At 40.8% G+C, this 24,877-nt stretch overlaps 1 protein-coding gene across 4 annotated transcripts in view; it reads left to right on the forward strand.

Annotated features, from left to right (window-relative positions):
• Positions 1-24,877, forward strand: part of MAGI2 (membrane associated guanylate kinase, WW and PDZ domain containing 2) — a 1,355,072-nt gene that overhangs the window by 1,219,384 nt on the left and 110,811 nt on the right. For all 4 annotated transcript variants that reach the window (XM_007187116.3, XM_007187118.3, XM_057549547.1 and 1 more), the window contains one exon: positions 1,155-1,394. In XM_007187116.3, coding sequence (XP_007187178.2) covers positions 1,155-1,394 — 240 coding nt within the window. The remainder of the gene's footprint in view (positions 1-1,154; positions 1,395-24,877) is intronic.

Consider the following 24,877-nt stretch of genomic DNA (forward strand, 5'->3'; position numbering starts at 1 on the left):
AGACCCAAAAAGGAATCACTAATTATCATTATTTTCTATCTTATTGTTCCTCTGTTCCATAAACATCTTTTGAGTACACTAATCAAGTAGTAAGATGGAGGTGAAACGGTCCTATTTCTAATTACAGTATTCTGCGTGCCTGCTTAAGTTTTTTTTTTTTTCATCCGAATACCAGAACCTAGGTATTATAGTAAAATTACAAAATTCTTTCTTGGATGATAGATCAACTTTCAGTTTAAAAAGTAGGTTCTCTTGGCTGCCAACTTTCTATCATTTCTCCCCATAAATATACTTGCTTTCTCATGGAAGTATTGGCTTGGTTTATCTGGTTGACAATACAGTATATTTTACAATAATATAGAATGTAAATGAGCAAGGCCTCCAGCACCTCCCTTAGAGATTCAAAATTCATCATTCCTCAGCCTGATATCATTGTTAGATTTGATCCTAGAGTGAGCAAACTAAGAAGTAGGTTTCCCAGCTACGCAAAGTGAGTAAACACTTCTAAGCTAACAGAATATCACAGAATTAAATAAACCCATGGCTTTTTAGTAAAATTACGGTAGGTCACTTTACATGGACATCCTCTGGGCTATTAACCCAACTACAATCAGCACGTCTCAAAGTGCGGCCTTGAAACCTCATCCAGATTCCTGCACCCAGTTGTTCCTAGATCTACTGAAAAGACTCCTTGGGTGGGCTCTGACGATGCATATTTCTTACAAGTTCTTTAAGTGGGTTTTATGCATAGCACAGTTGGAGAGTCTGTCTGTTTTCTGATCTTCTTAGATCAATTATTGTTGTGAAACTAAGAAGCCTGATATTTAAAACTAGGCATTGTCTTGGCGGGTTGCAGTCTCACCAAGAAGAAGTTATAAACAAGTAGCGGCACAGGGGAAGCTGAGGAGGGCTTTTAACTGTGTTTGCTGTGAAGGGTGGAAAGGAGCAAGACCTAGGGGGCTTCATAGCCAGGTTTGTAGCTTTTCAAATACTCTTCACATCTGGGGGGTGGGGGGATGGGGGGAGGAATGGAGGCCAGTCAACCAGCCTGGTAACAATGCCAGTGTCTAGAATAGTGCCCAGTGCACAGGAGGCACTCCTTCATCAAGCCCCTTGCTAAATGACCAGGTGCCTGTGCACGATGTGTGTTCCAGGGGAGCCCTGCCCGGAGAACGGGAGGAGTCCAGGCTCCGTGTCGACCCACCACAGCTCTCCTCGCAGCGACTACGCAACCTACACCAACACCCACACCAACAGCAGCGCCTCTCCCCCCGAAGGCTTCGCCTCCCACAGCCTGCAGACCAGTGACGTGGTCATTCACCGCAAAGAGAACGAGGGCTTCGGCTTTGTCATCATCAGCTCCCTGAACAGGCCAGAGTCCGGATCCACCATAAGTAAGTGTCTGCTTTGCCTGCGTTTGAATAAGAGGTATTGTTTTTATTGTTCTGGTGGTGGGGATCCTGGACAAGTAGAGCAGAGGACTGTTGTATTCATAAATGTGGAGCCCGAAAGTCGCAGCCTCTGGGCACAAATAAAGCATCCTTAACACTTGCCTAGCCAGATGTTGCCGACTTCGGCTCAGAAAGAATGCAAGACTGCGGCTAATGTCCTCCCAAACCCACCGCCCCCATAAAAGCTCTTCATTCATTTTAAACTGGGAAGAAAACAATGCAGCATGATGTGGGAATTTCGATGTGAGGGGAGAGGTGCCCCTGTTCCGTAGAATGAAACCAGCTGCACAAAGGATCTGAGGGAAAAGCAGTCCAGGCAGAAGGCTTGACGTGGGAAGGTGCTCAGCATTCAAAAAATATACAGAAAATGTATGGTTTCACGTATACATGGAATCTGAAAAACAAGGCAAATAAACACACTAACGGACCAAACAGAAACAGACTCCTAGATACAGAGAACAAACTAGTGGTGGCCAGAGGGGAGAAGTAGATGATTTCACCTTCTGAGGTTCCTCCAAATCTAAGGTTCCAAGAGCCTGTACAACAGGTGACAGTCAGAGGTCGTATTTCTCCTCCAATCAATCATCTTTGCAGATTCTCAGCTTCCTCAGTGGTTTTCCTTTCAGTAACACTATTCCAGAAGTCACTCATCAGCCAGCAAGCAGTAGGACAGAAGTGATGGGAAAACTTGTTCATTTTTCATGAACAAGTGATTTGGCCCGAAATGTTGTGGATAGAAACACCATAACAGAGAGCATTAGGAGAAACAATAATTGAGTCATGCTGTGGTCCTAACATTCTTATGAATTGTGCTTGTCCCCAGCACATGGCAAGGGGTGCGGGTATCAAATAATGCTCAAGAAATCAAATTGTTGAGAATGAATAAGAACTTTTTATGATAAAGTTAATGTTAGCAAAATACTACCCGGACTAAATGGAGAGAATTGCCCTGTTTAGCTTTAGCTTTGACAAATTCAAGCGTGGAAACTATAGAAGCGTTAAACTTTGTGAAAGGTGAAAATGTGCAGAAGCTAAATTACGTACATCTGAAAGTACGATTTCATTTATCCTTTTCTTCATCATAAGCTAAAGAAATAAATCCAGTCCTTAAGCGCAGAGTAAAGGCAGGATTCTGTCAGTGTGGTGGATTCAGCAAGATTAAAAGGACACAAGATTTTCTTGAATTATATAAACAGTCTTCCAATAATTTACACTTGGGGAAAATGTTCACAGAGAGCTTTTGTAGCTATTCCAGGCATTCAAATTGTTTATTGGGGCAGGATACCTAAAGGACTGGAATAAAATTAAGTGTACACCACAATGAAAGTGTTAAGCATGTATTTAAGGTCTCAGCTTTATTTGAAGTGTGACAGCATTATTGCTAAACGTATAGGAGGATGTGTGTGTGCATGCATGCGTGTGTGCGTGTGTACACGCGTGCTTGCGTGCACGTGTACACGCGTACACTTATTATATAAGGAAGCCACAGAGGATTTGTCTGTTGCAAATAAGATCCATGCGTGGACAGGTTTGGCAGACACCAGGTGCAAATGCTTACAATTAAATGTGGATTTTTCTTCCTACCAAGTGACATTAGACTGACCTCAAAAGAGTAATTCTAACCATTTTCGAAATGGTATTATTTTACATCACCCTGGAGAGTAGAAATCTATTCTAGAGTTCATGATGCTTCCTAGCTTCTTTTTTCATGTATTTATTTCTTTTTAATTTAAGAAACTTAAAAAAAGTTTTTATTAGCGTGTAGTTGCTTTACAATATTGTGTTAGTTTCTACTGTACGCAAAGTAAATCAGCCATACGTATACATATATCCCCTCCTTTTTGGATTTCCTTCCTATTTAGGTCACCACAGAGCACCGAGTAGAGTTCCCTGAGCTACACAGTGGGTTCTCATTGGTTATCCATTCCATACATAGTATCAATAGTGTATATAAACACAGGCTGTCCCTATGTTCCTGGAAGAGCATGTTTACAGTCTGCCATTTGCACCTAAAAGGTTTCTAGACCTGATGCTACTTCATGCTTAACTTCCGTAATAATTTTCAACTCTTAATTCTGAAGAGAAAGGCTAAGTGCCACCTCCTTGTACCACACATCTGCTGTCAGAGTATCAAGGCTCCTTGGGCTCTGTGAGCCTGGGAGAGCGTGATACTATTCTGATATTCAAGAGTCACAAGCATTTCCAGGGCTGGTGTCATTTTTCTCTTCGTGTCTTATCTGGGCCCAAGGATGTTGAACACATTCGTGGTTTATTTTTCAGGCTACTGAGATCCTCTCCTTAGCGGACAGAGCTCTGTTATTTATGCCTTTGATAGGGGCACCATCACATCTAGGCGAGGGAGTGGCGTGGCTACCATCCCAGGTGCTCTAATCGTACTGCCTGGATTGGAAACCTGGCTCCGTCATTGACTCGCTCTGTGACCTCGGGGAAGTTATACAGCCTCTTTGGGCCTTAGTTTCCTTGAAACTAAGAGACGATCATTTGAATACCTGTGTCATCAGGTTGCTGCGAGGGTTGAATGAATTAGTACCCAAAGTGCTTAGAAGAGCACTGACTCAGAGTGAGCGCTAAGTGTGTGGTCACTGCTGTCTAGACCACCTTGCCTGCGAGGAATTATCACTGCATTCCGTCAGCTCGCTCTTCTCGGAGGGCACAGAGTTCACGCTGCTGTCGGTTCAGTCAGCCATTAGTCAGAGCCCGCCACTCTCCCAGAGCAGCTAAATCCGGGCAGCAGATGAGCATCTCTGAGGGCCAGCTGCCCCTCCCCCCGTGCTGACCTTCTGGGCACACAGTGTCCCCCACCCCCTGGGCCAGGGCTGGGGGCAGTGAGAGCAGCAGCGGCGGCAGCTCCCAGCAGAGTGGGCCTTTGCTGAGGCTTCAGGCTGGAAGTCTCCCCAGAAATCACTAACCAATAAGCTAGAAGAGTCAGGGCAAACATCAAAATTCAGACTCAAAACTGTGCCTTTTAGGATATCCTGCAAACTTTATGTCTCTGTTGAATAGATCCGAGAAGAGAGGAGAGATGGAGAACCCAATGTAAACTTCTCCACCTTGCAGACAGAGAAGGAGGGCCCTTCCACAGCTTGTTCAACCCAGGCAGCAACTTTGCCAAGAAGGCCAGATGTTTAACCAGTTGGGAACTTGGAAAAGTAGAGTTCCTGGCTTATTTGTTGCCTGGAGTTTAGTAGGGCTCTTTATCAAAGCCTCACATATTTTTTTCACAATATTATTTCCCCCAAAAATAAAAAAGAACTTTTTTATACTATTAATATAATTAGGGAACATATTACTTCCTTCCAAAGCCAGGAGGCCAGCTATTGTTTGGGAGTAGACAGATCTTAGAAGCCTTCTATATGAGGTGCAGAAATACCTTTCTTGATTTAAATTGAGAACAGGTAAGCTTCCTGAGCATTTTTGTCCCATTATCCAAAATATTTAAGCTTTTTTTTTTTCAGACCTTAAAATTGGACTCAAGGGAAAACAAAATGGTTTCCAAACCAGAGCCTAGGATAAGAGTGAACCATAACAGGCAATTGCACTTAAAATTCTTGAAAGGATTCAAAAAAATTTATATAGAAAGATGTTCATTGCCACGTTATTGATAAACATTGAAAGTTGGAAATAATGTTAGAAGTTTCTCCAAAACTGGAAACGTTGGTATATTTGGGAAGTTCAAGGCATTTGCTGCCATTGACTGACTGCTGTCATACTTACTGAGGTTTTGTACCCAGGATAAAGAAGGTAGCCTTCGGAGTCAGAGTGGATCAGATGCTTGCTCTATAAAAATGCCCCAGTGGCCATGTGCAGTGGGGTTGACAGGTCAGTCTTTGGGCCTCCCCAGCTGAAGGTCTGAGTCCGACATCCAGGTTTTATTACAGAGCTATAACCGTCATCGCAGGTGCTTCCTGCTCTGCCCCCAAAACCTGCTTTGCCACCAGAGGTTCCTAAGAAGGGCTTTGACACAAGTGATGAAATAAAAGTGACACTGATTCTCCCGCTCTTGTAACATCTGTGAGGAAGGTTATGATGAAATGTATGGGGTAGACGTGCATGGGCAGCTTGGATAGTGGTGTTGGAGGCTGGCAGCCTGTTGAGGGAATTCATCAATTTAGGTGCAGGCCCATCACAAACTGGGAGGTAGAACATACTCCAAACAGCAGCCGTAGTAGCAATCCAAGCAGCACCAGTAGAGGAACAGTCATTTCAACCCTTCCTTCCTTTTTTCATACTGTCCTAACGGCATCGAGTCTGTTTTCCTTGTCTGTATTGCAAGCGACTCACTGGTCAGCACGCTGCTGGCTCTTAATCTTTCAGCTCTGTACCAGGGCTGAAAATCTTTGTTTCTTTGTGTGCACTTTCTCTGGCACAGGTGGGAGTACAGACTAGGTCACTGGTGACTTTCCCTGTCGCCCACTGCAATCTGACATTCTAGGAAGACGTTAGTTACCTTTGGTAAAATGCCCTGACGTCTCTCAAAGCCCTTAATGATGTCCATAGGCCCTGGTGTTGAAAAGTTATTCTAGAGATTCAGAAGCTTATCTAGCAGGTCTTTTATGACATTTTAAGTATAATTCCCTAGTAAGTATGAAATAAAACAGAACAATCAGTAAAGCAAGTTTAGATTTTTTGCACCAAAATTCACCCCACCAACTATGCAGCCACTGAAGAGCCATTTGAATTTCGGAGACGTACAAATTAAAACCGAAAGCCAAGACTTCTACAGTTTTGCCCTAATACAAGGAGATTTAAACTAAATGAAAAGTGCATTGGACAGCACGTCTGAGCCTGTCTCTAGCTTATCTACTAACTATCGTGTCCCTTGAGCTAGTCACTTGGTCTTCCTGTACCCCTTCCTCATCTAAACTATAAGGAAAGATGGTCTTAATAGCCTTTTCCAGCTCTAGATTATATTATGCCATGAATCAGCATGGAAATAAGGTATTATGTTAGTTTCGTCTGTGTGTGAAAAACCTTGAGTAAGTCAGAGGCCTGGATTATATTTTTCATTGCCTTAAGTTATCATTTTAGACTTTCATTACTTTCATTTTTTATTATGTTTTTAAGGTGCTCCTAACACTTTCAGTTCTTTTGTTCATCTTATGCTTTGTCAAGAAACGATCTGAAACAAGCACTTAAATATACTACACCAGCTCCCCTTTTAAGGCATTTTAAGGCAGTGTTTCCCTCCTTCTTTCGCTTACAAAGTGATAGCATTTGTGTATCACGCTGAGATAAAATGAATGAGGCTGATAGAGGCAAAAGGCAACCTCCCCAGGGGCTCTACCCCTAACCTCAGTCGACCTCCTTGGGAAGCAATGGCTGTCTTGGCACACGTGTAACCTTTAGCGGTACACTCCTTTTAATGGCCCATAGTTACAAAGATTTGCCCTAAAGTGAAGCCTCTGAACTTCGGCAACCAGTAAGTGTCCCATCTTACATTTTATTGCTTTGGGTTATGGCAATGAAGTTTCTTCAGAACTCCGTACTGAGGTTTGTTCATTGATCACCTTAAAAACACAGGCAGCTGGTGCAGCTGGTACTGACGCTGGGACCTTGACTTTCTGTAAATCATTGTTAACTTTGACCTATTAATGCTGCATCTCCAAAAGTCATTGCTGGAAAGTTTCTGAAGTTATACCCGTGCTGGAACCTGGGAATTAGAAAGCGAGTGCCGTTGGTTTCGCTGTTTGTGTTTGGTTTGCAAAAGCAAGTTTCCTGTCAGAGTTCTTAGACAGCTTTGCAACCTGCGATATTCCCTTAATCCTTAAATGAATCTCTGCTTTGAATTCCTTTAACGACATAGTGCTTTTGCTCTGAGTTTTATGCTGAGAGTACTTCACTCAGGAGGCATGATGGTGTCACCCACGCTGTTAACGTGAGTGCTTTTAGAACAGAAGAAATACGGTGGGGCAGGGGACACTATATAAAATGCCGGTTTTCCTCCAAATATCCGGCTTCTAAGTATAACTCATGAAACCATAAGATAAGCAAATGTCTTCATAATCTCTTAGCAAATCTGCATACACATAAAAGATAAGATTGTGTTCAGTCTGCACTGATGTGCATATGGTTTAAATCAAATCAATCTTTTCACATTTATTAGTGTGACAATTTCTGCTTCAGGAGGTGGCCAGGGGCTAGGGTACGAGTGGAGTTTCTAATGATGCAAAGTTCATCAAGAAAGGCGGCACTTTCTATGTGTAATCCAATCTTCTCATAGTGAATCCTTGATCATAACACCCCTGATAAAAATATCTACAGGGTAAAGTTCAAAGACACCTCTCTTACATCCAAGACCCTCGGTAGTGTAAACACAGCCACTTTTTACCAGCAGGTTCTCACAGTTCCCTTCCATCAAAGCTGGTGTAGTTACCCCTGAAAGACAGCTTTTACTTTCCTGCCCCAGTGTCCATGTTTTGGCAGCTGCCACTTGAAATACCTTCTTTTATCCACTGATAAATGTTATCAAGCTTTCTCCCAGGCACTGTGCTAAGAATCTTCCATTGTGTTTAATTTTCACAGCAACCCTAGGGGGTAGAGACTACTGCCCAAACAGTAAGCATCTCTCACAAGTGGCTCAAAAATCTCTTAACTTCTGAATAAGAGTTTGTCTGACCCCTCACCCTTCTTTCTTAAGTGTTTTCTCCAGTTCTTATATGGAATTCTTTATTTATATTTTTTTGTCTGTAAACCCCTTGATTGTTGACTGCTCTGTTATTTCCTTTCTCTTATCATGTCTTATTACTATCATTGTCATTTTACTTTTATAGGTTTATGTTTTGCTACCCCTAAATAAACTGTAAGTTCCTTAAGGGCAAGAAATTATGACATTTCTTTGAATCCCTCACAGTTCCCGGTAGCATACTTTTTAAGGATTTTTCACATAATTTATGTTGGTGGGATGGGATTAGATCCTCATATAATGATCAGCACTGTCCTCGTCAAAGAAGAAGTGTGAATGTTCTCTGGTCTCACTTCCTATACACCTAAGCCTAGCTGTTCCATCCCTTAGAGGCAGCAAGACATACCTCTGAGAATGAGCAAAGAACTCAGGGGAGGAAATGTTTGCAAGCTGGTCCTCGCGCAGCATGAGAAATTGCACTTTAAGAAAGCGGAACTGTAACACAATGTCCCAGAATACAGATTTCACATCAGTTGTTCTCAGCCTGAGTAAATGATTCTGTACCAGCTCAGGGCCTGGTGAAGTCTTAGATGAGAGAGGCCTCTAAGAAATCAGGCCCCAGCGAGCCATCTCGGTGCCTCTGGGAAGCCCTCTAGTCGTGAGCAGCTGGGTTGCAAAACCCTTGTCCTCCGAAGGGCCAGGCTGCCGGCCTCAGTATGCCCTCCGACTCACCTCATCCTGGAATGGCCATCCATCTGTATGAACACCACCTCAGCGATAATCATATCATCCTAAGCAGGAAGGTTTGGATGGCAGCCCAAGCTCCTTAGACAAAAAGGGTGGCTTCAAATTATTTATTCATTTCACAATCCTCATTAACAAAGTAACCCCTATCTGTTCCCAGTGAACAACTTCTAATTCACACTTCTTCTTTATAGGATCATACCCAGCTAAAACCAGATGACTAGGACCTATTGATTAAATTCCATTTTTATTTCAGTCCTGAGCACGACTAGGTTTTTTCCCAAATTAAAACCTGGCTGCCTAGGTCTTACCAGTAAGCAGACAAGCAAACAACAAAAAAAGGTTTTGCATGAACTCTGAGTACTCTGATATCCGAACATCCACGCATCTATTAACTAAAAGGGAAAGATGGATGTAAGCATTTTACTCTCTTAGCACCAACAAATTTAAAGATCATTAACTTGTAAAAAACAAGTCCACACAGACACACCATCATTCTTATTTATTCTCAAGAAGAAGAGCAATGCAGCCTATCAAAAAAATCTGTGAGTGCTCACCGTGTATTTTTTTTTTTTTTTTTTAATTCTAGACCATCTTTTGTATTTGAATGGAGCTCGTAAATCATAAGCTTTCCCCACTGGGAATCATTTTTCAGGAGGGTTTTATTATTATGTTCAAAGACTCTCCAGGCAGTAGCAGAAGGTAGATGTGCAGATGCCTTCTTAGGTTCAACTATTCGGTTGTCTTAAAGCTCGTTGGTTGGTGATCAGTAGCTGTTTCCTCTGGGCTTATGTCCTGCAGCCCCTTGTTATTCACTAGATGGTACAGGGAGATCGCAGCTGCAAAAAGAGCCCAGACTTTGTGTACATGGTCCCCCTCTACCAGTGGAAAATGCCCATCACCCTCCCATGGGGTTCAAACAAATCCTGAGCCTGAAGCTCACTTTTGCAAAAGACACATTTTCTTTACAATCTGTTCAGGGCCTCATGTTGGATTAAATTCTATGTGATTTTATTTTTCTTCTTTTCTCCAACAATCAACCACGTAAGAAAAGCTGATTCCACATAGACATCTATTTTAAAAGCATGTCGTTAAGTGAACACAGTAGTGTTATTTATCACCATTTTCCAGCTATGTTGAAAGAGTGCTGTGAGGGAATATTTTTCCCACTTGGACTGGGATAAATAGCATTTCTTTTTGTACCCCAGCTTTCACCAAGGACTCAGGGAGTACCTCTACCCAACTCCTTCCTGCCAGACCAAATCCCGGTAAAAAGCTCTCTTTGTTTACTTGACCGCCAATAATTTTGAAATTTAAGCTGGATTTTTTTCCCAAACAAATCACTGGCAGTCTTTGGTTAGAATTATTTCTAAAGATTAATCAGTCAGCCTCCTCTGGGTTATGATCACTAGGCATTCCTAACATGTATACTGTGCCAGAGCAAATTAATTAATAGTGGGGCCTGCTACTGGCATATTCATTTTCCAGTCTGATCTCTTCCAGATCTTATTTCTCTAAGCCAGGCAATGGTTTGCTCCTCAGACATGCCCAGATGTTGGGCACCTGATGAACCCATCTGCTTTCTCAAGGGTGAGGTGCCCAAAACATTCTGTTCAGAGACTATTCATAATATAGATGTATATTTATGGATTCAACATAGAGGAGGGTCTTCCAGTAAGCAAGGGTACATAGTTTAAAAGGTGTTCTGGCAGAGAACAGTTGAGATAACATGAGACAGAAGAATATTTCCACTTGGAAGTCTTCATTCAAATGTTTTTCAGACTTGCTAGATGAACAGCAAGATGAAAAATAGCTTACTTTCCTGTAGGCATTTGACAAAATTCAAATACAATAAAACCTTTATTGTACTGGTTGCCAAGTGTCTTAGTCCGTTCAGTCTTCTGTAAGAGCCACCAGATTGGTGGTTTGTAAACACCAGTGTACAGAAGTTTATTTCTCACAGTTTTGGAGGCTGGGAAGTCCAAGATCAAGGCTCTGACAGATTCAGTGCCGGGTGAGGGCCAGCTTCATAGACGGCCCGTCTTCTCACTGTGCCCTCACCCCTCATGTGGTGGAAGGGACGAGGGATATCGGTGGGGTTCCTTTTATAAGGGCACTAATCCCATTCATGAGGACTGCACTTTCATGACCTAATGCCCTCCCAAGGCCCCACATCCAAATAACCTTCACTCTGAGGATTAGGTTTCAGCATATGAATTTGGAGAGGACACAGACGTCCAGTTGGTAGCATCAAGTTAGCCGCTGATAGTGATGGTCCCTGGGGTTAAGTGGCTAAGAGAAGGCTGACAGGCGTGGCTTTCAGCTCCAGTCAATGTGCACGCTCACAAGCTTTCAAGTAGGCCTCCCGATACCTAAGTTCATATCCTAGCAGAGTCTATACACAACTATATCTTTCATTCTTGAGAGACTAAAACAAGCTGTTACCCAAACATGTTTTCCAGATAAACAACTCGAATATATCAGGCCCGCCCGACCACCGCCGCCAAGGCTTAGTAGAGGTTCTAGATTAACACTGTGCAGAAGAACTTTCTGCAACGATGGCGATGTTCTGTTCTGCACTAAACAGGACTGGAGCCACTAGCCATGTGTGGTTACGGAGCACTGGAAACAAGGCTAATGCGGCTGAGGAACTCGATTTTTAATTGTCTTTCATTTCAGTTAATCTAAATAGCCGTGTGTGGCTAGTAGCTACCACGTTGGACTGGACAGCTCTGGAGCATTGCAGTGGCCTTTAAGTGCCCTCCCTGCCTCAAGGCTTCTTCCCACCCTCGTTCCCTTCAGTCACCCTTCACTCCGCCACCAATGGTACTCTTTCTAAAACAACAAGTCTGATGATATTGCGTCCTGCCTAATCCGTTAATGACTTCTTATTTGGCCTCCAAATGATTTCCAAGCCCCCTGCCACAGCCAGTAAGGCTTTTCATGATCTGTCCCTGACACCTGCATCCCAGGCCTCACTGTTTATGCTCCTTGCACCCCTGCACCCACAATGCAGACCCACAGATCTGTGCCTTTGTGAGTCACATCCCCTGTGAGTGCGATGCCTTCCCCATCCTTGCCCACCTGGAAGAGTCCTGTTCACCTTTTAAATGCAGACGAGGCAGCATTTCCTCCTCCTCCTCCACTCTCCCCTCCCACCTCCTTTCTCCTGCCTACCCGACATTAGTTCTTTTACCTTCTCTCTATTTATTTCCACCCCAAACCTTTTCTTTGTCTCTCCCTGATTTTTTACTTTTCTCCCATTTTTAAGGTTTAATTATAGTTAGTAAATGTTACCCTTTGTAGTCTGTAGTCTGTGAGTTTTGACAGATGTGTTTGGTTTTGGAACTACTACCACAAGGAGGTCAGGCCCTCTGCCCACTCTCCGCCCAGGCAGCCATGGATTTGTTCTCTGTTCTGTAGTTTTGCCTTTTCCCATATAAGTAGAATCACACAGTCTCTAGCCACTTAGCATAATGCATTTCAGATTCATCCAGCTTGCTTCATGTGTCCGTATCGGTTCCTTTTAAATTGCTGAATAGTATTCCATTGTGTGAATGTAGCAGAGTCTGCTTATCCATTCCCAGTTGAAGGATATTCTGGTTGTTTTCTGTTTGGGGTGATTATGAATAAAGCAGCTATGAACCTCTTCATATAGGTTTTTGTGTGAAAATACGTTTTCATTTCACGTGGGTAAATATCTAGGGGTGGAATTGCTGGTTCATGTGGCACCACTTTCCAACATGGCTGTTCCATTTTGTATTTCCCTGGACGAGGGCTCCGGATCATCCACATCCTCACCAGCACTTGTTTCCAGGCTTTGTTGTTGTTGTTTAAATTTTAGCCGTTCCAATAGGTATGTAGTCGTTTCAAGTTACATTTCTTCCCTAAAGACTAATGATATCGAGGATCTTTTCATGTGCTCTTTTGCCGTCCTTATATCTGCTTTTTCACTTTTGGTCTCTTCCCTCTAGAATGTAATTGGTATTTCACTGTGGACAAAGAAACACATTTTGAGGTTCTTCAGCCTTTGTTTTTACATTTCTCATTCATTTCTCACGGTAGAGTAATAAAAATCATTTTATGATGATGATCTCAAGTGAAGTTATTATGAAGACATATGTCTGCTTAGTAAAAATGAAAACACATATAGTAACTATGCTTTAAAGTACAAAGGGTTAGAGAAAATACATGTAACCAGAAATTCGTATGACATTAAAATGTATAATATTTGGGTAAGAAAGATAAGGATAAGAAAGAAAAACTATACGCAGTGATGGTCTCACTTTTCAAATAAGGGAACCCTGACATGATTTATTTGACCACTCAGAGGTCACACTGCAAGTTGTTTTCAAAATTAATATATGACCAAGATCTTCTAGCTCCTGAACACTTTGCTTGAGGGCCTATTCATATTTAGTTTTGTTCAGTCATGCAAAATTACATTATTTCAAGTTAAAACATGATATACCCTGTTAGTGGAACTTTGGCTTCTGTGGGAAACTGAGCAGCCAATAAATATTCATGTAATCTTCTGGATAACATATTGAAAAGGACAGCTGGCTCAGGAGGGATCATTTGCCTGGGTTAGTATCTGATTCTGTTTACATTAAGAAAATATTGCAAGAAGTTATTATCTACCCGAGCGCTTAGGGGAATACAATGAAAAAGCTGATATTGCACCTGATGGCTTTTGACATTTACCTATTGTAACAGGGAAACTGTGTGAAGATAGCCAAGTGACTTTTTACAAACACAATTTCAGAAGCTATAAAAGGAAAAAAGGAGATGGCAGAGATAGAATACACTGCATCTGTAAAAATGAGAAACATGACTTGTCAGCAACACCTGCTTGTAACTATCAACCATTTCTACTGGGCCTGCTGAGAAATTACTGAAAGCCAAGTACATTGATGGGTGTGAAGTCTCAAAGGCAGTTGAAAGATATAGAGGAAAGAAAGTGTGGTTTCATTGAACATTTTTAACCCAATACCTGGGCTTGATGAAATGTAATTTTATGACATTTTCTGAACTCTTGAAAGAAATCAGTTGTTTTGCAAGAGGGAGGAGATATGGGGATATATGTATATGTATAGCTGATTCACTTTGTTATATGGCAGAAACTAACACACCATTGTAAAGCAATTATACGCCAATAAAGATGTTAAAAAAAAAAGAAATTAGTTGTCTTTTATATTTTATCTGTAAGAGCTACAGAGATAACAGGGCTTTTAAAGTTTGGGTACATAAATTATTGACAATATTTTTTTTCCAAACAGATTCCAAATCTCTAACTGGTATACCAAAATATTGATTGCAACAACTGACTTAAATTTACAAAAGATATTTTCAGTTTCTAATTAGTGATCTCATTAACATGTGTTATCTCTTCCCATTTCTTAGAAACCAATAAAATGGTAGTAAATGAAGAAGAAAGGAATGAGCATAAGTGGGGAAGCTATTTTAAAGACAAAAAAGCTTCAACTCATTTTGTAGGGCAAAGGAAGCCAAAAAGAGAAATGGATAGCCCAGATCTGCTCATTTTTTTTTAGAAACTCAGAGCAGCTCAGAACTTTAAAAACTTGGGGGAGAATGGAACACAACAACCATGACCACCAGACATGAAATTTGTATTTTTAAAACAGAAAAACAAGCAAACAATAATGAAAGAATACTAGAAGAAATGGAACAAAAGAAAGCTTCAACGATTGCTCACTTATATACTGTCAACTACAAATTGGCATTTTCCATTGGCACTTGCCGTCTACCTCTACAAGGATGAAATCATGAGCTGCTGCAGCTGCTGACTTTCAACACCCCCTGAAAGGAGTTCAGGTGGGGAGCAGAAATGAGGCACTCTGTGCTCTGGGAAAAACTGGCAGAACAGGTCTTCAGATAGTTAGATATTTTCAGGAAAATATATTATGAGCCCAATTCTTGCATCTCCTCATATCTAGAAAAGCACTAAAATCCTTCATGGTGATGTCTGCTCCTCGTGACTAGCAGTAACCTGCACGAGACTAGCAGAAACCTTCTGTAAAAAATATGTGTTTGATTGCATGTATTCCCCCTTCACCAAAATCGCATATATACTGACCTTCCCCCCTGCCTCTTTGGAGCAGTTTCTTAGAGCTATCCAGGGTGCTGTCTCCCGGGCTGTAGTCCTCATTTTGCCCCAAATAAAACTTAACTCGCAACTCTCACATTGTGCATTTTTTTTAAGTCGACAATACACAGAGAGATAGAGGATATTACCATCATAAAATAAACATAGAATGCTATAAAAAATATGATTAAAGAAAGAATTCTTAGAAATTGAAAATATCTTGACTAAAATTTAAAATTCAACAGAAGGATTGAAAGGTAGAGTAAAGGAAATCTCACATGAAGTAGGACAAAAAGAAACAAAGTTTGAGAGAGGTGATAAGAAAATTAACAGATCAATCCAGGAAGCCAATATCTAACTAATAAGGGTTTCAGAAAGAGAGGGCAGAGTTTCAGAAAGAGAGGGCAAAGATATAGTATAATAACAGTTCCCCAAACCAAAACTAAAAGAAATGTCTCCATACTGAAAAGAACCACACCGAAATCCATCACTGCAAAACTTTAGAACACAAAAAAGTCCAGGGACAATCTTAAACATTTCTGAAAGGAAACGGAAAAATAAATATATACAAGGAAAAAGAATCCTGAGGAGTTCAGACCTCTCAGTAGCAACACTGGATGCTAGAAGACAATAGAACAATGCCAGCAAATTTCTGAGGAAAAATGATTTTTTCAATTTCGAACTTCATACAATCTAGAATTCTAAGCTGGAATTCTAACAAATGAAGAAGGAAAAATGATTTTTTAAACATTAAATACTGAACAATTACTTTCTCCCATGCATGGTTTCTTAGGAAGATACTGTAGGATGTGCTTTAGAAAAATGAAAGAGTGAATCAAAAAGAGGCTCAGGGTTTACAGACTGTGCATTCCACCTTGGAGAACAATAGGAATTCCCCGGAATAACACTAAGCACGGACTTGAGGGCAGCCGACCCACCCTTGGGAGGGAGGTCTCCAGAAAGCTCAATTGCATAGATGACTTGAGCAGCTTTGGGGGATAAAATTAAGGATATAGAGATAGCATATTGTAGAAGCGGGAGGGGGAGAAGGGGGCAGGGGAATGATACAATCAGACACTATGATTCGGGGTGGGAAGGAAGGAAAACTGTATGAGAAAAGAAATGAATCACAAAACACTACAGTGAATGATATTTACATGGTAAAACCGTAAACAATGATAACTGGTTTAACTAAAAATAGTGATAAAACTATTGGGATAAGGAGAGGAGGTGGGGTGCAGGGTGAGAGTGCTAAATCCTCTGTCATAATAGGAAGTTAGTGTTTATTGACTCAAGTTGACAAATTGAGAAATAGCCATGTAACATAATTTGAAATGTGAAGAAGAAAGTAGAGAGGATGAGGAGGATTAGGGCAGGAGACTAAGGTTTTTCATTATAAGCATTTAGGTTGTCTTATTTTTTTTTAATTTGTACGTATATTACCTCAATTAAATTGTTTTAATTATAAGAGATTTCCAATCATTAGAAGATAGTACTATTATTCTGTTTACTTTGCCGCTTTTTACGTCATGACATGAATTTTGAAATTTTTATACAATTCTCTCATTTTGTACAAAAATCCAGTATTTTCTAGCAATAATATGATAAGCCCTCTGTAATAAATTATAAATAAAAAGAGCCTCTTAGTCAGGAACTAAATTTGTCATTATAAAATTGAGCAACTGGGGGCTTCCCTGGTGGCTTAGTGGTTGAGAGTCTGCCTGCTAATGCAGGGGACACGGGTTCGAGCCCTGGTCTGGGAGGATCCCACATGCCGCGGAGCAACTAAGCCCGTGAGCCACAACTACTGAGCCTGCGCGTCTGGAGCCTGTGCTCCGCAACAAGAGAGGCCGCGATGGTGAGAGGCCCGCGCACCGCGATGAAGAGTGGCCCCCCGCTCGCCGCAACTGGAGAAAGCCCTAGCACAGAAACGAAGACCCAACACAGCCAAAAATAAATAAATAAATTTAAAAAAAAAAAATTGAGCAACTAACCCTTTGAAAGTTAGATTTGCATGTTTGGAATGGATGTATAGTACCACATCTCAACCCTGTGACTGTTTTTAAAAAGGAGCAAAACCACTTATTTTTCTGTTCTGCAGAGAAGAAACATTTATCATATTTTAATATCAGTAACCCTCTGAATTGTTTTTCCATTATTACTGAGTCATCTTGCTGTTTGGTTGTTTGTAAGCAAAACTTACTAAAAGCTATACAGTTTTACGCACTAAAATTATTCAGGTTGAGTGACACAGAATTTCACCTTCTTCTCCATGACTGGAAAATCATGGGTTGCTGATTTAACTAAGTGATGGAAATATATATCCTTTTCAGGGTCTTCGGAGGGAAATGCAAAAAATGTTGACTAGAGTTGATATTTGACTTAGAGGGACAAATTTTCTATAGCAACTTTCAGACCAAAACAGAATGTCCCAGCTACCTAGAAATTAGCAAGGTAAAAGGTAACTTCTTAGGATATACAATAAAATGAGATGTATCTCTACAGAAGATAAAGGCTTAAATATCTAGACATGGAACTGCTTCTCCATTCTCTTCCTCTCCAGCTCGACATACCCACATGCATACCCTTCTGGCACCTATAGATTTGAGGAGAATGACTATTCTGAAGTTTCATTAGTTCCTGCCACTCTCATGTCTAGAAATTTTGTAAGATTATGAGGGAAGTAAATCATAGTCAAAGAATACACAAACTCCTTGAAATGTGGTAGCATACATTAAAATCTATTTAAAGAAAGATGAAGGATATTTGCTTTGTAGATGCTCAGTAATGATCGACTTATGAGAATATTTTCACAAAGGAATAAGAGAATTAAGGTAATTTTTAGGCCTCTTGAATCAACATGTGAAAAATCAAGGATCTTTAAGGATAGACATAGCAGAAATTATTTGGACTACCTTACTTCTAGTCATGTGCATGGGAATGAGAAATGCAACCACCCCGGAGAAAGAAATTGTTTTTGCTCCTTCCCCCGCAACCCTTTGTGATAATTTTTCTTGGTAACTCTACCATATTCTCCTTTACGTCTTCCATTGCAGACAGTAAAAGCAATGGAGTGATATGAAGAGGAAATATATTATGGATATAGCCACATAGGATCAATTATATAACTTTCAGGGCCCAGTGGAAAATGAAAACGTGACGTCCTTATTCAAAAATTGTTAAGAAGATCAGGATGGTGACAGCACACTATTAAACCCAACACAAGACCCTTCTGAGTGCAGAGACCTGTGTGGTTGCACAGGTCACACACACATGAAACTGGCCCTATGTCTACAAGTCCACCAAATCTTTCCAAACAAAGGAACAATGCTAGCCCAACCTCGTGTTCCAGGATAGGATAGTCAAGTAGTAGCTAATTACAGTTCCTAATGCAATGACATTTCTTTCGATTACCAATTCACTTTCAGCAAAATAGTAGCATACAAAGTAAGATATGGCTGATGAGTGTCTCTTTCTCTCCAACTATGTGGTTAATAACTTTTTAGATGGTGCTTTCTGCCCTTAGAAACATGAGTTCGGCCGGCCTCCTAAATTGCCAGTGGTGAGGCCCTCTTTCCATTCTCCCATCTGACCATCTGCTTGTTACCAACTGCAGGAACTAAACTGTTCAACCACAAGAAAATGACTCATGGGTGCTGGAGGGGGGAAAGTGCACTTTTGGAATCTGCAGTCCTTAAAACACCAGCTGCTCGGTTTGGGATTACAACTCATTTGGCTATGAAATTCAGGGAAGACGTTTTCGTTTTTGGAAATCTGAATTTTACAGACTTCTAGAAGAAATCAAGTCATGCAGTCTGCTTTTTCTTAATTTTACCACAATTTTTTTAAAACACCAAACACATGTTTTTCCCACATCTTCACCCCCGATGACCAAGAAAATCTCTTTTAAAGGACACTGTGTCACACTCCAGGAAGGGACACCGTCTAGCTAAATGTCACCATAGAACACTCTCATTCGGGACTTCTAGGAATGAAAGAGATGGAAAATAAGCAAGATTAATACTAGACTCGCAGACTTCCCTGGTGGTGCAGTGGTTAAGAGTCCGCCTGCCAATGCAGGGGACACGGGTTCGAGCCCTGGTCCGGGAAGATCCCACATGCAGCGGAGCAACTAAGCCCGTGCGCCACAACTACTGAGCCTGCACTCTAGAACCTGTGAGACACAGCTACTGGGCCCGCGCGCCTAGAGCCCGTGCTCCGCAACAAGAGAAGCCACCACAGTGAGAAGCCCGCGCACCGCAACAAAGAGTAGCCCCCGCTCTCTGCAACTAGAGAAAGACCGCGCGCAGCAACGAAGACCCAACACAGCCAAATATAAATAAATAAATAAACAAACAAACAAATTTGTTTAAAAAATACTAGACTCGGGTTTCTGAAGGCAAAAAAAAAAAATCAGGATTCATCATCATTTATTAGACAGAAACACCCTGTGACAATTACTCTTTTGTTTTTCTGATATATCTAGAGGAGCTGAGCAAAGGCATCACATCTGGGATCTCAGATAGGGAAGCATAATGATGGGTTGGAGGGAGGCCGTCTACAAAGTACCCTCTCCATGCATCTCCCTCCGTGGATTTGATAGCACCCCCTTGACCACCGTTGAGTTTTTCACTAAGGGAGCTGCGACTTAGCCTAGGGGCACTATGCTCTCTCTTCCCCAGAGTGACCTTCCTTTTCTTACCACCCTCTGAGTCCACACCGGGACTCAATAGTTACCCCACCTTTCTACTCTTATTGTATGTTACCTCTACCACAGATTTGCCATTTGTGTTTTAGTTTAAATATTTTGTATGATTATCCCTCGTCTCCGCAACTGGACTGGGAGTTTCTTGAAGGCAAATACCATGTATTTATTTCATTATTGTCTTCCCCACTGCACCTAGCATTGTGTCTGTTACTCAGAAGATGCTATTCAGCAATGTGTTGTTGATAGAATAATTGAGTCTCCTGCCCCAACCCACAATTTTAAAGCTAGGCAGTAAATAATCTTCACTGAATATTTTAAGAAAACCAATTGGAATCATCCAATTAAAAAAAAAAATTTCTTTTCATGCCAGGTCATAGATTCTAAACCCAAACTAACTTCTGTTGCCTCTTTAAGCTAATGACATGTTGTTTAACCTTCACAGATTAATGGAATTGTGAGCTAATGACAGTTTATGCTACTGATTGCCTTTGAAGTATTTATTTTTGTCATGTTCACTTCAGAAACTTCTCGCTTGTAAGTTTGACATGATTGATGCAGAATTCACTTTCCCCATCTAATGCTTTCCTCCGTATACAACTCCACTTTGTGGGATCTGTTATCAAGGAGATAATTACATGTAAATATGAGTCACAGGCTCTTCCTTCTCTGAAATGAGATACATATAAGACAACAAGGAAACATGGGGGGAAAGGTGGGAGGGAGATCCACTACTCCCTTCCACCAGGGTGGTGCAGCTAAAAATTTTATGAATAATCCATCACCAAAAACTTCAGGAAGAAAACACCAAAGAAAAAAAAATCCCCCCACCTTCTTTATGGGAACTGACCCAAGGTAGAACACAAGAGCTCATTGGTTGACCAATGGCTGAAGGAGCCTGAATAGACCATGAATGGTCCCAGAAGAGAAACCAACAGCCAAAAGGGAGGATCGTTGCTTCCTGTAGTGGTTGTGGCTAAAGACCCAAAGAATCCAGGCCTTTAGAACTAACTTAGAGAGCATCTGGTCCAACTGATTATGTCTGAATATTCCTACTAAAACAAATGTTCTGTGTTGGGCAGTGCCAAAAGAGTCAATTTATCTACAGGAAAATATACAACATATTGCAGTGTAAGTGCACAGTAGTGTTTTACCCAGAAATGAATAAAGGAAAAAAAAATGGGTTTCTTTTTCCAGAACTTATGTGATTTGCAATTAAAGGGAAATTTCTATCTGGTAATACATTGTCTCCTTCCCAAATGTCAGTATGTCCAAAGCCGCATGACATTGCAACTTTTCCCAAATATCTGCATATCCTAAGCACACTGTGTCAAGAAGCCTGATCCAGAGACTTGATTTATGTTGCTGCCTGACAGATGATGTCTGGAAGGCATGCTGTCTACAGGGTCCGTGCTCCGGCAGTTACCTTAGTCATCAATTCTCAGAGCATTAATGAGTACCATTCATCCCAATAATAGAAACCAAGGTCAGGGCCTCCTCCATGCTCTGTGATTCCATTAGCAACGCACAGAAAGCACTTAGGTCATAAGCTCTGTAGACCTCAGGACTGAGCAAACGGAGCTGCGTCTTGTTTTCGGAGAGAAACTTCTCTGAGCACACCCCTTGTCAGTGATTTGTTGTACACCAGCATTTGAAGTACTTACACATGTAGGGGAAATGCTGGTAAAGGAAGGTGAGGCTGTCTTCAGCTCCCAAGAGTTTCAAATACTGTTTTTATTAAAGTAAATGCCAATAGAAAGCAATTTGAATAAAACCATTTCAAGCACTTCAATGACTGGATGTACATTTCTACATTGTGTACTCATTCAGATATTATGTAAGCCACTCCATCATTCCATGGGCCTGCCATAGAATTTATTTTAGTTTTCATTCTTTTATCTGGTTTTTATTGATTTATTTTAGTTTTTATGTTACCTACCCTAATAAAGTGGAAGTGGCCTTGAAACTAAGCGTTATCACTATATGCAAATAATTCTATTTAGAATGAAACTTTCATCTTGAAATCTCACACAGCATGCTTCTTAAGCTAAGTCTCACCAGTCAGTCCTTCACTCCTCATAATTCAAATTGCTTTCAACCTGCCACATATTAAAAAAAGAAGGAAGTAACCCCGAGGTTTGAAGTCACAGATGTGGGTTTGAATCCTGGCTTTGACATTTTTTTTTTTCTCAACAGTTAAATAAACATGATTATTAAATTTTTACAGCTATTCCATATTGTAGCTGTAAGGAGTTAAAATAAGTTCCTAATACAGTCCCTGGATACTAACAAATAATATCTGTGTGTGTGTGTGTGTGTGTGTGTGTGTGTGTGTGTGTGTCTGTGTGTGTGTCTGTGTCTGTGTGTGTACGAAATCTTGTTTTGAAACGTTTGGAGTTTCATGCCCAGTAAATTATAAATGATACACAGTAATGGAGGGGAGCAGAGGCATGAATAATTCAAAACAGCAAATCATCCATATATCATTCGCATGTGTTTTGAAATGTATTTTTAAATTTCATTTCAAATGTGAGTGTTTCTAATACCCAAAGAAATTACTTCAAAGGAACGACGCTATGATGTGAAGTCCTTGCTAAATGGGATCTGAGGAACTGTCCAATTTCCCTGTTCTCTCCTCTCCTCTCCTCTCCTCTCCTCTCCTCGCTGCCCTCTTCTCCCCTCCCCTTCTCCCCATGCCCTGCCTGTCAAAAGACAGCAGCTGCAAAGAAACCACTTCAAGCAAAGCTCCTGCCTTTCACTCTCCCCTGAATCAGGGCCACTGGTGAAGCATTTACGATTCCCTCCTTAGAAGCAGCCTGCACTCACCAAATGAAAGCACTGGGCACTCAGGGAGCACTCGCGTGGAGGGAGGGGATGGTGAGGGCGAGAGAGGCAGCATGGGGTCTGCTTGAGAGCAAAGGCTGTGGAATCTGACAGTCTGGGATTCTAAACCCTGGTCAGCCTATGTGACCTTGGGCAAATTGCAGACTGTTTCATGCCTCAGTTTCCTCCACTGTAAACATGCAATGATAATGCTGTCAGGTATCTCATATGGTTTGTTAAAGATCAAATTGTATTTATTTTAATGTAGTTATAATATTGTGTGTGTGTGTATAAGGCTCAAGGTGGATAATGCATCATATACAGAAGAGATCTGTATTATGCTGATTTCCCTTTGGATAATAAACTCTTACTTATAAGTTGGTGTTTTCCTACAGAGACCTGCAACACCTTTTTAGTGAAACCTGAGAAGAGCAAACAGGATTCTTGACCTCATCTAGTGTCTGTATTTTCCACAAAACATATCTCTGTTTCCCAAATGAAGCTGTTTTAGCTGTTACAGATTTACCCCATGCAGACAGAATTCGAGCTGGTGCCTACGTACAAACACACACACGTCAAGAGTGATATCAGAAACACTTAAAAATAATCGTAATAAAAAGAATGAACAAAAAGTTAATACTTAGCAATTCTTAATGCCAGGCACTGTTCTAGTCACTTTATGTATGACAACTCATTTACTTCTCAGAACCATCCTGTGATGTCAACTATATTATTATCCTAATTTTACTGTTGAAATACAGAAACTCAGAGAGGTCATGTAGTTGTTCAAAGGTCGGGATAGATAACAATATACGCATTATGACCCGGGAGATCATATCATTTATTGACTGTTCCAGGACACTCTTGAACATGAAAGGGGGCAAAAAACAGGAACAAAAGTTCACTCTAATTATGGGTGAAAGCCAAACAGCTTGCAACACCCATATCATGTTATGCAATTAGTAAATGAATGAGTTCTTATTACATTTCTACTTGAGCAATATATTGTCCTAAGACTGCCGGATGATCATTAATATACTTTAAGTAAGGTGTTCTTAATTAAAGCCATCCATGCTTGTGGTAAATAAAGCTGTGTTTGAGCTTCCAGCATGATGAGTTTCACTTCAGAGATGCAGGCTCAGCCAATATTTTCATATGCTACCTGTAACCTTTCACAACAGAAATATGATCAAGGTATTGGTTCATTAACTCTCTGATTGTCCTTCCTTACCATGGCCATTAGTTGATGTTCTGCCTTTCACTGTAACACATACACAAGATTGAGAGTTTAAGGGACAGACATCCCTGGAGCATAATGAATGGTGGAGTGCGTCTTTGCCTCTTTATGCAGATGAAATCAGTCCCTGACTTCCACAGGGAGAGCAGCAAGTCATTGACAGGCAATTTTCCCACTGGGGCTCCTGTCCTGAAGGAAAAAAGGAAAGGAAACAGCTTTCTATATGGTCAGCTTCTTGAGGGCACTTATAGGGACACTGTGCACTATTGATGTCCATCCCAGGAATAGATAACCTGGTAGGAACTCAAACAATGACATTGAATACGAGTCAACCTGCTAGAAAATCTATATCCCCAAGAACCTGGCTGTCCCCACATATATAAATGAATAATGAAAAAGAAAATGAATTTTCATTGTTTTAAAGAGACATATACCATATTTCATCAATTGTAACGCACATTTTTCATATTTTAATATTGCAAAAATTAGAGAGCATGTTATGTCAGAGTGTCGTTTAATTGCCAGAGTTGGGTTTTTTTTCTATTTTTCTTGTTGTCCATAAAAGAAAGGTATATCTTAGCATCAATGACATCTTAGATTTGATGAAATACATTATCTACCAGATATTAGCAAGATCTCAGCACCACTTGCATTGAATCAGATAGAAGAGGTAATAGTTGAAAACTGCATCAACCTTTAAACTACAGCTTAGTAGATAAGTAGGAAGTTGGTCATAACTTCTTCACCAGCTGGCTAATTCCCATGTAAGTATTTTTCTCCCTTTCTTGTTTTCTCCTCTCAGTAAAACAGAAAAGGGTAGATATTAAGCTCCCAGCATTTATTATATTTTTCTGAACTGTATTGTTTTCCCTAGAGTATGAGCTCTTTGGGCATAATGTTCTATGTCTGTGGTTCTCAATTTTTTGTATGTATTAGAATCTCTTGAGGAGCTTCTTGAAAATCCATTGTCCTCCCCTCCTACATGAACATTCTGATTTGCAAGGTCTAGGATAAGACCCAAAGAGCTGTATTTTTAATCCTAGGGTGATTATGATGGTCCATGTGTTTGGAATTAGGCCGTCACTACGAAGGACTTGAATTTAGAAACTCTGGTGTCAGTAGTATGCACAGAGCTGTATTTGATAGGGATGATTGTAATCTCAAGAGG

This window comes from Balaenoptera acutorostrata, chromosome 7, assembly GCF_949987535.1.
Source record: "Balaenoptera acutorostrata chromosome 7, mBalAcu1.1, whole genome shotgun sequence".
NCBI lineage: Eukaryota > Metazoa > Chordata > Mammalia > Artiodactyla > Balaenopteridae > Balaenoptera > Balaenoptera acutorostrata.